Source organism: Dendrobates tinctorius, unplaced genomic scaffold, assembly GCF_039654945.1.
Source record: "Dendrobates tinctorius isolate UK_male_01 unplaced genomic scaffold, ASM3965494v1 ptg000301l, whole genome shotgun sequence".
In the NCBI taxonomy this organism is placed as follows: domain Eukaryota; kingdom Metazoa; phylum Chordata; class Amphibia; order Anura; family Dendrobatidae; genus Dendrobates; species Dendrobates tinctorius.
The window spans coordinates 1454546-1468623 of NW_027361968.1; the positions used below are offsets into that span (position 1 = coordinate 1454546).

A 14078-nucleotide genomic window follows, 5' to 3' on the forward strand; every position below is an offset into this window, starting at 1 on the left:
CCCATATGAGGTGTTTGAATTTCTGGAGAGGTGGCAGCTCTCACCAAGAAATTTAATGCGCATGAGACCATCCACACAGATGCTTGCTCAAGCAGGGTCTGAACAGCCCCTAATACGTGGGCCAACACCTCAAGCCCTTCCTCCCCCTACCCATCCTTCTATTCCACAGCCCCAAATGTCTTACTCAAGCCAACCCCACCAATATGGCCACTTGTACCCACCCAGTGTTGGAGGCTGGTCCCAACCTGGTTGGGGACGATCTGGCTATCTTGGTGGGTATGAGCCACGGGCCTACCAGAGCCAACAAGAAGCCCCTCACCATCATCATTACTCTGGCCAGTATCACCAACAGGCCCAGGAGGCTGGACAACAACAGCATCATGGGCAACAGTATGGCCCCACACAGGGCGATGTTGGCCACAATGTCCAGCAGCACCCACAGGCTGATCCTCCACGTTCCCCTTCCCCTACATATGAGGATTTATGATACCAAAGTTTGGAGATGTCCAGTGACATGTAACTGGTGCTTCCAATCTCGTTAAAAAAAGGTGTTCTCCTTCACCAAAATGTATCACATAAGTTAACACTCACATTTTTACACATTGTTTTCCGAACATATGAAACAATCCATCATGACAGGCAACGCTACCTCACGCCTTTCACACAGATATTACATGTGTGTATAAAAGAGAATATTTAAATGCGCTATACTGTAAAATGAAAGGATGAAAATACACTACTCACTTGCTAATGCCTAGGAAAGGCGTGCTGGCCTTAGTGAAGTAGTCACCTTTTTGGTTATCAATCTCTAGTAAGACAAATCGAGGCGACCAGCATTCAGAAGATCACGCGCTCTCTATGTCTTAACAAGTGAGTTTTGTATTTTCATCTTTTCCAGTATAGCATGCTTAAATATTGTCTGTTCTACAGACAGGTAATATCTGTGTGAATGCTGTGAGGTAGCCTTGCCTGTCATGGTGGAATCTTTCTATGATTGGAAAACATTATGAGGAAATGTGAGTGTTATCTTGTTGACTTTATTTAGGTGATGGAGCTCACCTTTTGTTGCCTAATCAAGGTTACTGTAGGCATGCAGCAATGTTGTTATTGCATAATGTTTGGAGAATTTTGTTTATGTAATGTTATTATGGTTACACCAAGTTAAAGAAGGCACAAAGGGTCATTTTGGCCATTGCCAAATTTGTGTTATGGCAAAATTATGTTTGCCTTTAAGCAAAACAAACCAAAAAAAAGACAAAACTAAAAATTTGTCTACTCTAGTTAACGTCACTGTGTGATTTTTAAAAATCCCTCACAACATACTAACATACACCAACCAATGCAAGGAAACACTCATAGAATCATAAGGGCTTGAGTAATATATATTTAGACACACTTAACTAAACAAATTATAACATAGACACAGCATTCTCTTGCCAAGAAGTTGCCCCCTCAGGTGAGATAAAGTAATTCGTGAATATATCACGCACTTTGAGACCAGAGAGCGGTCTACGCTGAGGGTTGATAGGTGGTCTCACCCTGCGCACATTGTCCGGCCTACGCACAACACCATCAGAGGAGGAACAATCATGTATCCAGGTGAAGTTATGCAGAACCACACAGGCTTTCACAACTTCATTCACATTTTGCTCACTCAACTGAATGGCAGACTGGAGTACCCGCCATTTGGCACAAAGAATCCCAAAGGAACACTCCACCAGTCGCCTAGCACGTGATAAGCGCAAGTTAAAAATTCTGCGCCTGTGGTCAAGGTTGCGCCGGGGATATGGCCTCATGACATTACGTGATAACTGAAAGGCCTCATCTGCCACAAGGACATAAGGGACTGATTGTTCGGGGGAGCCTGGTAGCTGGCGTGGTGGTGGTAGATCCAACTGGTTGGTGCGTAGCCGCCGACCCATAATGGAAGTATTGAAGACTCTAGAGTCTCCCGTCCTTCCATAGGCCCCAATGTCAACAATTATAAACTTGTATTGAGGGTCTACCAGAGCCAACAATACAACAGAAAAGTATTGTTTATAATTGAAGAATTGGGAGCCTGAGTTCGGCGACTTACGCACCCTGATATGTTTGCTATCAAGGGCCCCAATACAATTTGGAAACTGGCAGTCCTCCTCAAAGTCCCTTGAAATCCTTAACCAGTCTTCCATCCTGGGCTCGGGTAGGACCACCTGATGGAGTCTTGTCCAGATTTCTGCACATGTAGACCTCACTATGCCTGAAATGGTGGACTTTCCAATGAGAAACTCATGGTGGAGGGCGGCATAAGACAGGCCAGTGGACAGGAAGCTGTAGAACAACAGAAATAGTAAAGTTTAGAATGGCTAAAGTAAAAAAAAAATCAGTTACATGCCGACCATACTTGGTAGGAAATGAGAGAGAACAACACACACATATTTGGTGGCACAATGACTAAGTGATATGCAGGACATATTAGATGTAACATTGTGCTGTGTCAGGTGAAACATATTTTGAGTAAGATGAGGGTATTACGCTTTGTCCAAGAAGGGCACAATACATAAATTAACACACACATTATGAACATAGAGAATGTGGTTGTGTAGTACATACCGTATTGTGAGTAGAAGTCTCTCCTCTGCAGATATGGCTTTGCGCATCCTTGTGTCCTGAAAGGTGATCCCAGGGCGCACTGTCTCCAAGAGTCGATCAAATGTGGAAATGCTCATTCGACAGTACTGGTAAAATTTCTCCGGATGCTCCTGAAGAGACGAATAGAGGCGGTGAAAATGACCTCTTGTGAGTCGTTGCCTCAAAAGTGGATGTACCCACATGCGTCTCCTCCTCCGCGGATCCACTATCACTGGGTATGGTTGCCCAAAGCGCCATGACAAAAGCCAGGTAAAGAGAACCTGCTCAGTTGTATTGAATGTCAGACCCTCTGCCATGCTGCACAAAGAACACCAACACCCCTCGTGAAAGCAAGGTGACAAATGGACAGAGTGTAGTCAGCCACCTGTTTCTGAGTGTCTAAATAGGGTGCAGGCTAATGATTTAAATGTTTGCAGGCCTCAAAACCGTTAAATGTCCATTTTGCAAGGCTGCGAGAAAATCTCGCCATACGGATTGCATACGGATTACATACGGAGACACACATGCGCAAAATACGCGACCTCACCTTGCTTACGGATGACCTACGGAGCACTATTTAGTGGTGATTCATCCGTATTACGCATGTAAAATACGGAGCGTATTTTGCGCAGGTTAGTGTGACTCCAACCTTACAGGCAACCACCAAAAACATCATCACAACAAGTAGGAGGATTCCAGGAGACACATACTGAGGTCATTCCGTACAGACTAGAGAGGAGCGACTACACATATCAGCAATCTGTCCACTCCACAGAATCCCGGGCGGCAACAATAAGAATCAAAAACTAAAAGAAAGATGCAAAAGTAACAAAAAATGAAAGATCTCGTAAATAAAATTTATTCAACCAATCAAAAAATCTGCAAGAAAGGAAAAGGGTCAATAACACAACGATAGGAAGATACTGGAGGCAAAATCAAACCTGGTGATACAGCCAGAGCCACAAAATAACAGAGAATAGATAGATGTGAGATAATGGCTATGATCAATAGATAATAATAGATTTAGGATAAATGGAGCATTACACTTTTTGTCAGAAAATATTGACTCTTCTCAATAACATGCTTTTTAATTTAGGATTTCCAGTAATTAGTATTAAAGCGTCAGCTGTGGGGTTAATCAGGACCAAGAAATGGAAGATTCCATCTGCTATGGAGCCAAGCCTCCACGACAACACAAAAAAGCCACTGTAGGCAATATGGAGAGTGACATTGAGGAGGGTCTGCAGGACCTTTACCCTGACTGCCCGTACATGACCCTTGACCTGAGGACGGGAGGTGATCTCTGATCTGTTCCTCTTGATCCTCCACACATGTCTCAGGAGAAATGTCACACTGAGACCAATACAGGTGACAGTCACAAGAAAAGGAACACCGCAACCGAGCAGCAGACTAAAAGCCACGTAAGGAGACCTTACATCAAGATAGTATCTGGTCTCATTATGAACCATGGTGTTTTCTGCCATCCAGTTAATGGGCAGATTAATGAGAAATATCACAACTAACGATATTCCGACTATCTGCACAATGGAAGAGGAGAAGTGGCTCTTCAACCAGGTGAAGGGTTGATGAGAGCAGCTCACCAGCTTAAAGCAGTAATAGCTGGAAAGCCAAGCGGTGTTCCAGAAATGGAGATTAGTCACGAAGTTGGAGAAGATGCAGATATGCAGGAGGTACAGCTGGATGTCTGGAAGGTCAATGAAGAAGAACAATATGGTGAGGATGAGGGCGGGGAACATCTGCATGGTCAGGTTGGTCAGAGCAATGGTGAGAAGTATCTGATCACAAAAGCTGAAACTTTGCCCCCTCCTCCTCCAGTCTCCATAGTAGACAGAGATGATCATGGAGTTTAGAGCGGTTCCCAGAGTAAATGTGATGACCATCAAGACAAATTTCCAGAAATCTACAGACTGGAACATCTCTGTGACGTTCTGGACAGTGGTAGAGTCAGCTCACATCTGCTGGGACTGGTTTTCTTACAGCTATAAATAGTCATACAAAAAACTGAAATAAGCAAATTTGAGCCATATCCGATATCCGAGGAAGCCTCGCGCCAAGATCATGTCATAAGCAAATCTCTGTCCTGTGATCGGCTCACCAGAAAGTGGAGTCCAGGACAGGAGAAAGGTCTGCACATGTGGATCTGCAGGCATCTAACAGAGGATCGTCCACACTGTAAGAAACCCTGTGTGCGCAGGACAAGGTCAGACACATGTTCAGCCTCTAGATGTTAAGAGTTTCTATCAGGCAAGATTATCGTTCAACTATGGGTCGATCAAAAATGGCACGTTCTTCAAGTGTAATCTGCTTCAGGAAACTCAATTTTGAAAAATTTTGAAACGTTTTTGAAGAATTTTACTATCTAAAGGGTTTTATGCAGCTGTCTAAATTGATATGCCATTTTCCCCTCGTCAGGTGATAGTTTAAACATATGTGGCGAAGACTGTATTAAAAATTAAAGTCAACCTGTCACCTCGGAAAACACTATTAACCGGCATATATAGGGTAAACCTGCAGGTAAATAGAGTCACAATGCTTAATGAAGTGCACCTACCGGGATAAACTGAGCTCATCTCAGTCACTGGGGCGTGCACGGAGTGGCTACCGGCACCGGTCTCCGCATCGCTCACTATGCAGTAAGCACGCCGGCTCTGTAGCGTGCCTGTACACTGACCGAATGACTGAAAGCCAGCAGAGGACATTGTTTAGTTATGTCTTAATGTGAAAGATGTATCACTTCAGTCTGAAAACCTAATTTTAAAAAAAGTGAAAATGGGCAGAAGTCAGACAGGAAGCCGAACAGTAGAAGAACAGATCAAAGATGAAAAACACTCTCAACAGACCAAATCCAAGTGTTCATAGCCTACTTTATTAAGCATAGAGATGAAAGTATATAGTTTAAAACTTTTTTTGTATGGAAAGTAAAACATAGAATTCGAGAGGCAGGAGAGCTCTTTACTGGGATCTCTAGTTGTGAGACTGTCACCGTTATTGACTTTATTGTTGCACAAAACACTTGAGGGTTTAGTGTAGAAGAAACAATCCCCCATGTTTCCTGAGTGTGTCATTTACATTGTTTTATGTGGTTTACAATAGCAGTTGATTCTGAGAATCAAGTCTGCACTTCCGGACCTTCTGCCGATTGGGTAGAAATCGTAAGCACCCAGGACGAGAAGCTCTGGATATCATCTACAAGGTTCAGGCTCTCGATACTGATTAGTGTCTACCATGGCGGAAAACAAAGAGAGTCCAAAGTCAACATTTGGTGTAAGCCATAAAGAGTTTTATTCTTCTCCTTCCATACACAATGGATACAAACATCTTGCATATATTATATATTCCGATGGCTCCATCAGACAACATACGCTATAGGTTGGTATAGGGATATGATGTCACAGTCCAATCTGATGGCTCCTTAGGGTATTTAGGGCGGAAATTTGTCACTATAGGGATTTAGAATTAATAGGACCTGGAGTCTATTAATAATGTCACACAAGCAAGCAGATACATGATTACCATAACTGTAGTATGTCCACTTTATGGCCATACGTGGACATGATGCAGCGTAACAAGCGATTCGAGAATTGGGATGAGAACATAGAATGAGGCAGATAGACTCCAGGCCTGTAACGCTCACTTATATAGTAGCAGTGTATTTAAGGAATACGTACACATTGTTTTCAATTTTTATTATGCATATTATGGCTATATAAAAAATACTTTGTATATTGTCTTGGTTAAACATCTACATCTGTTTTGTGTCTACAGCTCCAATACAGACCTAATATATCAAGTCCTGTGGAGTCTGATGCCCCATCCCTGGTTATTTATCCTTCTAGCTGCAGAATAAGGACATTCAGAAATTTTGATAAAAGAGGTGTTTAGATTAAAGAAAGTCTAACCAAAGGATCCGACCACACTGATTGTTTGTAGTCTGTTACCATAGAGATGCATAGGTCTAAATAGGAGCTGAGAACATAAAACAATGGTAGAGGTCAAAATGGACTGAGAAGAAAGGAAATGTAAAGGTAAGTCCCCTCTACATTTACTGTAAAGTGCATCCACCTCCCGACGCTTTATTACTCTCTCTGAGTCTCGCTTCCTCTCTGAGCTTTTTCTCCACTTCCTCTTCCTTCTTTCTTAATTCTCTTTCATACACAAAATTAAGTACAAATTGTTTCCTTTTTTCTCTTTCATCCTCTGGGGAAGAAAATCTTTCTATTCGATATTCAATGTCTTTAATGATTTCAATGAAGAGCTTCAGAACATCTTCGTGTTTTCCTCTTGTCTTCATGTGATCTTCAGGGGTGAAGTTCTCAAGAGGGAAGATCCTCTCCACATCCATGTTCTCAAACTTGGTCCTGACGTCTCCCAGGTTAGAGTTGGTCTTATGCGTGAGAACAACTAAAGGGAAAATTCCTGCAAAAGAAGAAATGTTCTCCTGAATAGCTGTGTAATGAGGAGCGCTACGTCCTGCAGGATCTACAGATGGTGGAACTACGGACAAAAGATCTAGATAAATCTATAATAATGAGATTACTCAGTTTTCTATTCATGGTCATTTCTGTGGCTCATTTTGGAAATTAAAATAATAAAGTAAAGAAAAAAGAGACAGACAAGAAATGAAAATGTTAAACTTTACCTTTAGGACTAGAGCAAACATCATACAGAGTCAGACATGACATGTGGCCTCATCTTAGGGCTCATTCCCACTTTAGATGAAATTGGACAAAGCCAATCTGATTAAAAATCACATTCCATTCGGACCAATGTTATTCTATCATTGCGTGTTCACCTACAATTTTTTTTTTACAGTTCAGATCGCATTTAGCGATAGAACTCAACGGGTGCGAGAAAAAAAAATCGCACAGCACTCGGACCATGCGGGTGCCATCCAATATTTACACACTGACAAGTTAGTATAGAACAGATAAAATAGATCTATAGACATAGAATATATATATATATACTGGATGTACAGTGGGGAAAATAAGTATTTGATCCCTTGCTAATTTTGTAAGTTTGCCCACTGACAAAGACTTGGACAGTCTATAATTTTAAGGGAAGGTTAATTTTAACATTGAGAGATAGAATATCAAAAATAAAATCCAGAAAATCACATTGTATAAATTATATATACAGTATTTACTTGCATTTTGCAGTGATATTCTAGCTCTCAATGTTAAAATTAACCTACACTTATAATTATAGACTGTTCAAGTCTTTGTCAGTGGGCAAACGTACAAAATTAGCAAGGGATCAAATACTTATTTCCCCCACTGTATATATACCATATATATTACAAAGATAGAGGAAAAGCCGGCAATTCATCTGCCGCGTACAGTAATGTCACAGCATGACAGGTTAGAATAGAATAGATAGAATAGTTATATACACATAGAATACATAGATATACAGTATAGATGTCAGTGACACACACACACACACACACACATATATATACAGTGGGGAAAAAAGTCTTTAGTCGCCACTAATTGTGCAAGTTCTCCCCCTTATAAAGATGGGAGAGGCCTGTAATTGACATCACAGGTAGACCACAATTATGAGAATCACAATGAGAAAACACATCCAGAAAATCACCTTGTCTGATTTGGGAAGATTTATTTTGCAAATTATGGTGGAAAATAAGTATTTGGTCAGCTAAAAACATGCAAGATTTCTGTCTCTCACATACCTGTAACTTCTTCTGTAAGAGGCTCCTCTGTCCTCCACCCATTACCTGTAGTAATGGCTCCTGTGTGACCTTGTTATCAGTATAAAAGACTCCTGTCCACAACCTCAAACAGTCACACTCCAAACTCCATGTCACAATCAGGGGGTAACCATTGGCCAGCACACGGCTATCACATGTGCAGGGGGGCTTATCTTAGCTATCCCACCGCTGCCAAAATGTGATGAAAAACAGCAAGCTAGTCTTGACCTATCAATTTACCGCAGGGGGGCTTGTTATGATTGAGTCACCGTAGGAGGCAAAAATAGAAATGCTAGCTAAGTCCAGAAAACCAGAGAAGTTGGCAGCTATCGGATTGCAGACCCCTGAACCTATCAACACAACTAGCAGTAGCCGTGGGGGGCTCCTACGATGCCCTAGGCCCCTCGATCACAGCCGGAGGACTACATAGCCTAAAGACAGAAAGGGAAATCTAAACTGCCCCAGAGCAGACCCCAAAGCAAAAGGCAGCCCCCCACATATAATGACGGTGAAGCAAGAAGAAAGAACAAAACACAGACAGAAAAATAGACTGAGCAAAGATGGGGCCCAAGCTAGCTTAGATAGGAATGGACAGGAAGGCTGCTGTCTGCAATCCGTGAAAAACCCTATGAAAATAAGAGCCAACAAACTGACAGTAAAAAAGGCCCTGAAGACGCTAGGCTTCAAAAAAGGCTATGTCAGTACTCAGGAATATTCTGAAGACAGAGCAACAGGCAAAAGGAGATTCAGCTCACCCCAGCAGGGAATGGCAGAATCCAGAAAAGCAAGGAAAACAAAACACTAATGCAAAAAGGCAAAGCGCAAATCTTAGCTTTAGATGAGCAGGAATCAGACTGGTTTCCTAGAAGTCCACAGAGAAATCACCCGCAGGCCAGAAGGGCGTCGGCAGCCTTATATCCAGTCATTAACTCCACTCAGCCAGTCATCATCATCAGCCCCAGGTGTTTGACAATCAGGCTCACTACCTTTCTTCACCAGAAGAGGGAGTTCCTCGGGCCTCAGTAGTGAAGGGGAAAATGAACTCACAACAGTACCTCCCCCTTGAGGAGGGGTCACTGAACCCTCAACCACGTCACCAGGGCGATCAGGGTGAGCCCGATGAAAGGCACGCACCAATCTTTTGGCATGAATATCAGAGGCAGAGACCCAGGAATTATCCTCCTGACCATAACCCTTCCACTTAACCAAATACTGGAGTCTCCGTCTAGCCAGACGGGAATCCAGTACTTTCTCTACCTCATATTCCATGTTACCTTCAACCAATACAGGGTCTGGAGGTGCAACCCCCGGAACAACAGGTTCAACAAACCTCTTCAACAAAGATTTATGGAACACATTATGGATTATAAATGTGACAGGAAGAGCCAAACGAAAAGAGACCGGATTAATAATCTCCAAAATCTTGTAAGGTCCAATAAATCTAGGCTTAAACTTAGGAGAAGCCACCTTCATAGCAATATTTTTTGATGATAACCACACCATATCACCAACCTTAAACTGGGGACCAATGGTCCTATATCGGTTGGAAAACCGCTGGGCCTTTTCCTGGGAGAGAGATAACTTATCCACCACTTGGTCCCAGATCTGGTGCATTCTCTCCACCACAGTGTCAACACCTGGGCAGGCAGAGGGCTCCACCTGCCCTGAAGAAAATCGAGGATGAAACCCAAAGTTACAAAAAAAAGGTGACATCAAAGTGGCAGAACTAGCTCTATTATTTAAAGCAAATTCGGCCAAGGGCAAAAATGAAACCCAATCATCCTGATCAGCAGAAATAAAACATCTCAAATATGACTCCAAGGTCTGGTTTGTTCTCTCTGTCTGCCCATTGGTCTGAGGGTGAAAAGCAGAGCAGAAGGACAACTGAATTCCCAGCTTGGAACAGAAAGTTCTCCAAAATCTAGACACAAACTGGACTCCTCTGTCAGATACAATGTTCTCAGGAATCCCGTGCAAGCGAACCACCTGTTGTAAAAACAGGGGCACCAATTCAGAGGAAGACGGCAACTTAGGGAGTGGTACAAGATGAACCATCTTAGAGAACCTATCACAAATCACCCAAATAACAGTCATCCTTTGAGAGACAGGCATATCAGAGATGAAATCCATTGAAATATGGGTCCATGGCCTCTTGGGGACAGGCAAAGGCATCAACAACCCACTAGAGCGAGAACACGATTTAGACCGGGAGCACGTCCCACAGGACTGCACAAAATTCCTGACATCACGAGACAAGGAGGGCCACCAAAAAGACCGACTCACCAGATCTCTAGTACCAAAAATACCTGGATGACCAGCCAAAGCAGAGCAATGAACTTCAGACATCACTCTCTTCTTCCACTGGTCAGGAACATACAACTTTCCACTGGGACAACGCTCAGGTTTGTCCTCCTGGAACTCTTCCAGAGCACGTCTCAAATCGGGCGAGATGGCAGAAAGAACTACCCCTTCGCCTAAGATGGTAGCAGGCTTGGTCACCACAGGAGAATCAGCAAAGAAGCTCCTAGAGAGGGCGTCAGCCTTGACATTCTTAGTTCCAGGAAGAAAAGAAACCACAAAATCAAAACGTGTAAAAAACAAGGCCCACCTAGCCTGTCTAGGGTTCAAGAGCTTAGCCGACTCTAGGTAAATCAAATTCTTGTGGTCAGTGAGGACCACGACTTGATGCTTAGCTCCCTCCAACCAATGTCTCCACTCCTCAAATGCCCATTTCATGGCTAACAGTTCCCGATTCCACACATCATAGTTACGTTCAGATGGAGAGAACTTTTGGGAAAAGAAAGCACAGGGATTCATTTTAGATGTTACAGGATCCTTTTGGGACAAAACAGCTCCTGCACCAATCTCAGAAGCATCCACCTCTACCTGGAACGGAAGTGAGACATCAGGTTGCCGCAAAGCCGGGGCGGAGGTGAATCTTCGCTTCAGCTCCTGAAAGGAAGAAACAGCCTCCGGAGACCAATTTAACACATCAGCACCCTTCTTAGTGAAATCAGTCAATGGCTTGGCAATACTAGAAAATTTTGCTATAAATTTCCGATAAAAATTAGCAAAACCCAAAAACTTCTGGAGGGCCTTCAAAGAAGTGGGCTAAACCCAATCGTAAATGGCCTGTACCTTGGCCGGGTCCATTTCAATAGTTGACGGGGACAAAATAAATCCCAAAAAAGAAATCCTCTGTACTCCAAAAAGGCATTTAGATCCTTTGACATACAGGGAATTCTCCCTCAAGATCCGGAACACAGTCTGAATATGTTCCACATGAGAATCCCAATCCTTGGAGAAGATCAAAATATCATCCAGATAGATAATCAAAAATTTATCGGCAAAATCTCGGAAAATATCGTTCATGAAGCACTGGAAGACAGAAGGGGCATTAGTGAGCCCAAAAGGCATCTCCAGGTACTCAAAATGTCCCTCCGGAGTATTAAACGCCGTCTTCCATTCATTCCCATGCTTAATGCGAATAAGATTATACGCCCCCCTGAGGTCAAGCTTGGTAAACCAGCAAGCACCTTTAACTCTGGAGAATAGATCAGAAATAAGGGGTAACGGATACTGATATTTAACAGTAATTTTGTTGAGAGCACGATAATCAATACAAAGTCTTAATGATCCATCCTTTTTGGCTACAAAAAAAAAAACGGCACCTAAGGGTGACGAGGATGGTCTAATATGACCCTTCTCCAACGCCTCCTTAATATAGGATCGCATAGCCTCGTGCTCGGGTACAGATAAATTGAAGAGCCGACCCTTGGGAAATTTACACCCCGGGCTCAGTTCAATTGCACAGTCATAACTCCTATGAGGAGGCAGAGACGCAGACTCATTCTCACTAAATACATCATAAAAGTCCGCCAAATAATCAGGAACATCATGCGACTGAGGAGAGGTGGAAAACACCGGAGCCTCACTAAAGGCACACCGACAACCCCAACTCACCACAGACACAGATTTCCAATCCAAAACTGGATTATGAATTTGTAACCAGGGAAACCCCAGAACAATAGTATCATGCAAATTATGCAACACCAAAAATCTCCAATTTTCTTGATGGTCTGGGGCGACCCGCATTACCACCTGGGTCCAAAACTGAGGTTTATTTTTAGCCAAAGGAGTAGCATCAATCCCACTCAAAGGGATAGGCGTCTGCAGAGGTGTCATCGGAAATCCACAACGTTTAGCAAAATCCAAGTCCATTAGGTTTAGAGCTGCTCCCGAATCCACAAAAGCCTTGGCGGAAAATGTGGACAGGGAGCAGATCAGAGTAATAGTCAGAAGAAACTTAGGTTGAACACCACCAACAGAAAACGTGTGTGCAAGGCGTTTCTCGCGTTTAGGACAGAGAGAAATAATATGTGAGGCATCTCCACAGAAAAAACACAACTTATTATGCCTTCTGAACTCCTGACGCTGCTCTCTGGAAAAAACTCTATCACATTTCATAGGTTCAGACATCTGTTCAACAGGTGGCAACACCTCTCGTGCAGCTCTGCGTTCACGCAAACGCCGATCAACCTGAATGGCTAAAGACATAGAATCGTCAAGACCAGAGGGAACAGGAAATCCCACCATAGTATCTTTTACGGCTTCTGACAACCCCTTCCGAAAGAGAGCAGCCAAGGCATTATCATTCCAGGTAGTAAGTACTGCCCACTTTCGGAATTTTTGACAGTACAATTCTGCAGAATCACGACCCTGGTTCAATGCCAGCAGGGTCTTTTCAGCCTAATCAATGGCATTAGGTTCGTCATACAACAACCCCAAGGCCTGAAAAAATGCGTTCACATTAGTCAGAATAGGATCATCTGGTTTCAAAGAAAACGCCCAATCCTGGGGATCGCCACGCAGCAAAGAGATGACAATTTTAACCTGCTGCGAGGAGCTCCCTGACGAGTTAGGCTTCAAGGCAAAAAATAATTTACAATTATTTTTGAAATTCAAAAATTTAGACCGATCCCCAAAAAATACATCAGGTGCAGGAATCTTTGGTTCAGCAGCATGTGAATGAGCAAGGTAGGCGGAAATTCCCCACACTTCCGCAGCGAGCTGCTCCACACGATCAGACAATTGCTTTATCTCCATTGAGAGAAAAAAAAATTCCCCCTACGGCCTCAGAGATATAGAGGAAAAAATATACACACTTTTTTTTTATATACAATTCTTTCCTGCAATTGAGTACCCTAGGATCTGCGGTATGGCGGGTGATTCTGTTATGATTGAGTCACCATAGGAGGCAAAAATAGAAATGCTAGCTAAGTCCAGAAAACCAGAGAAGTTGGCAGCTATCGGATTGCAGACCCCTGAACCTATCAACACAACTAGCAGTAGCCGTAGGGGGCTCCTACGATGCCCTAGGCCCCTTGATCACAGCCGGAGGACTACATAGCCTAAAGACAGAAAGGGAAATCTAAACTGCCCCAGAGCAGACCCCAAAGCAAAAGGCAGCCCCCCACATATAATGACGGTGAAGCAAGAAGAAAGAACAAAACACAGACAGAAAGATAGACTGAGCAAAGATGGGGCCCAAGCTAGCTTAGATAGGAAAGGACAGGAAGGCTGCTGTCTGCAATCCGTGAAAAACCCTATGAAAATAAGAGCCAACAAACTGACAGTAAAAAAGGCCCTGAAGACGCTAGGCTTCAAAAAAGGCTATGTCAGTACTCAGGAATATTCTGAAGACAGAGCAACAGGCAAAAGGAGATTCAGCTCACCC

At 43.2% G+C, this 14078-nt stretch overlaps 2 protein-coding genes across 2 annotated transcripts in view; both read right to left on the reverse strand.

Annotated features, from left to right (window-relative positions):
* Positions 1 to 3662: 3662 nt before the first annotated feature.
* Positions 3663 to 4572, reverse strand: LOC141073422 (taste receptor type 2 member 1-like). The gene has a single exon (XM_073560615.1). It carries the CDS (start codon positions 4545 to 4547, stop codon positions 3663 to 3665), a length of 885 nt encoding a protein of 294 aa, XP_073416716.1. The 5' UTR covers positions 4548 to 4572.
* Positions 4573 to 5889: 1317 nt separating this feature from the next.
* LOC141073444 (uncharacterized) overlaps positions 5890 to 14078 on the reverse strand; it is an 85603-nt gene continuing 77414 nt past the window's right edge. Inside the window, exon 4 of the mRNA XM_073560667.1 lies at positions 5890 to 7047. Within this exon, the coding sequence (XP_073416768.1) occupies positions 6674 to 7047 (374 nt within the window). The 3' untranslated portion in view covers positions 5890 to 6673. The remainder of the gene's footprint in view (positions 7048 to 14078) is intronic.

Coding starts and splice junctions, on each gene's coding strand:
- LOC141073422 (XM_073560615.1), bottom strand. CDS start 4,547: ATGTTCCAGTCTGTAGATTTCTGGAAATTTGTCTTGATGGTCATCACA.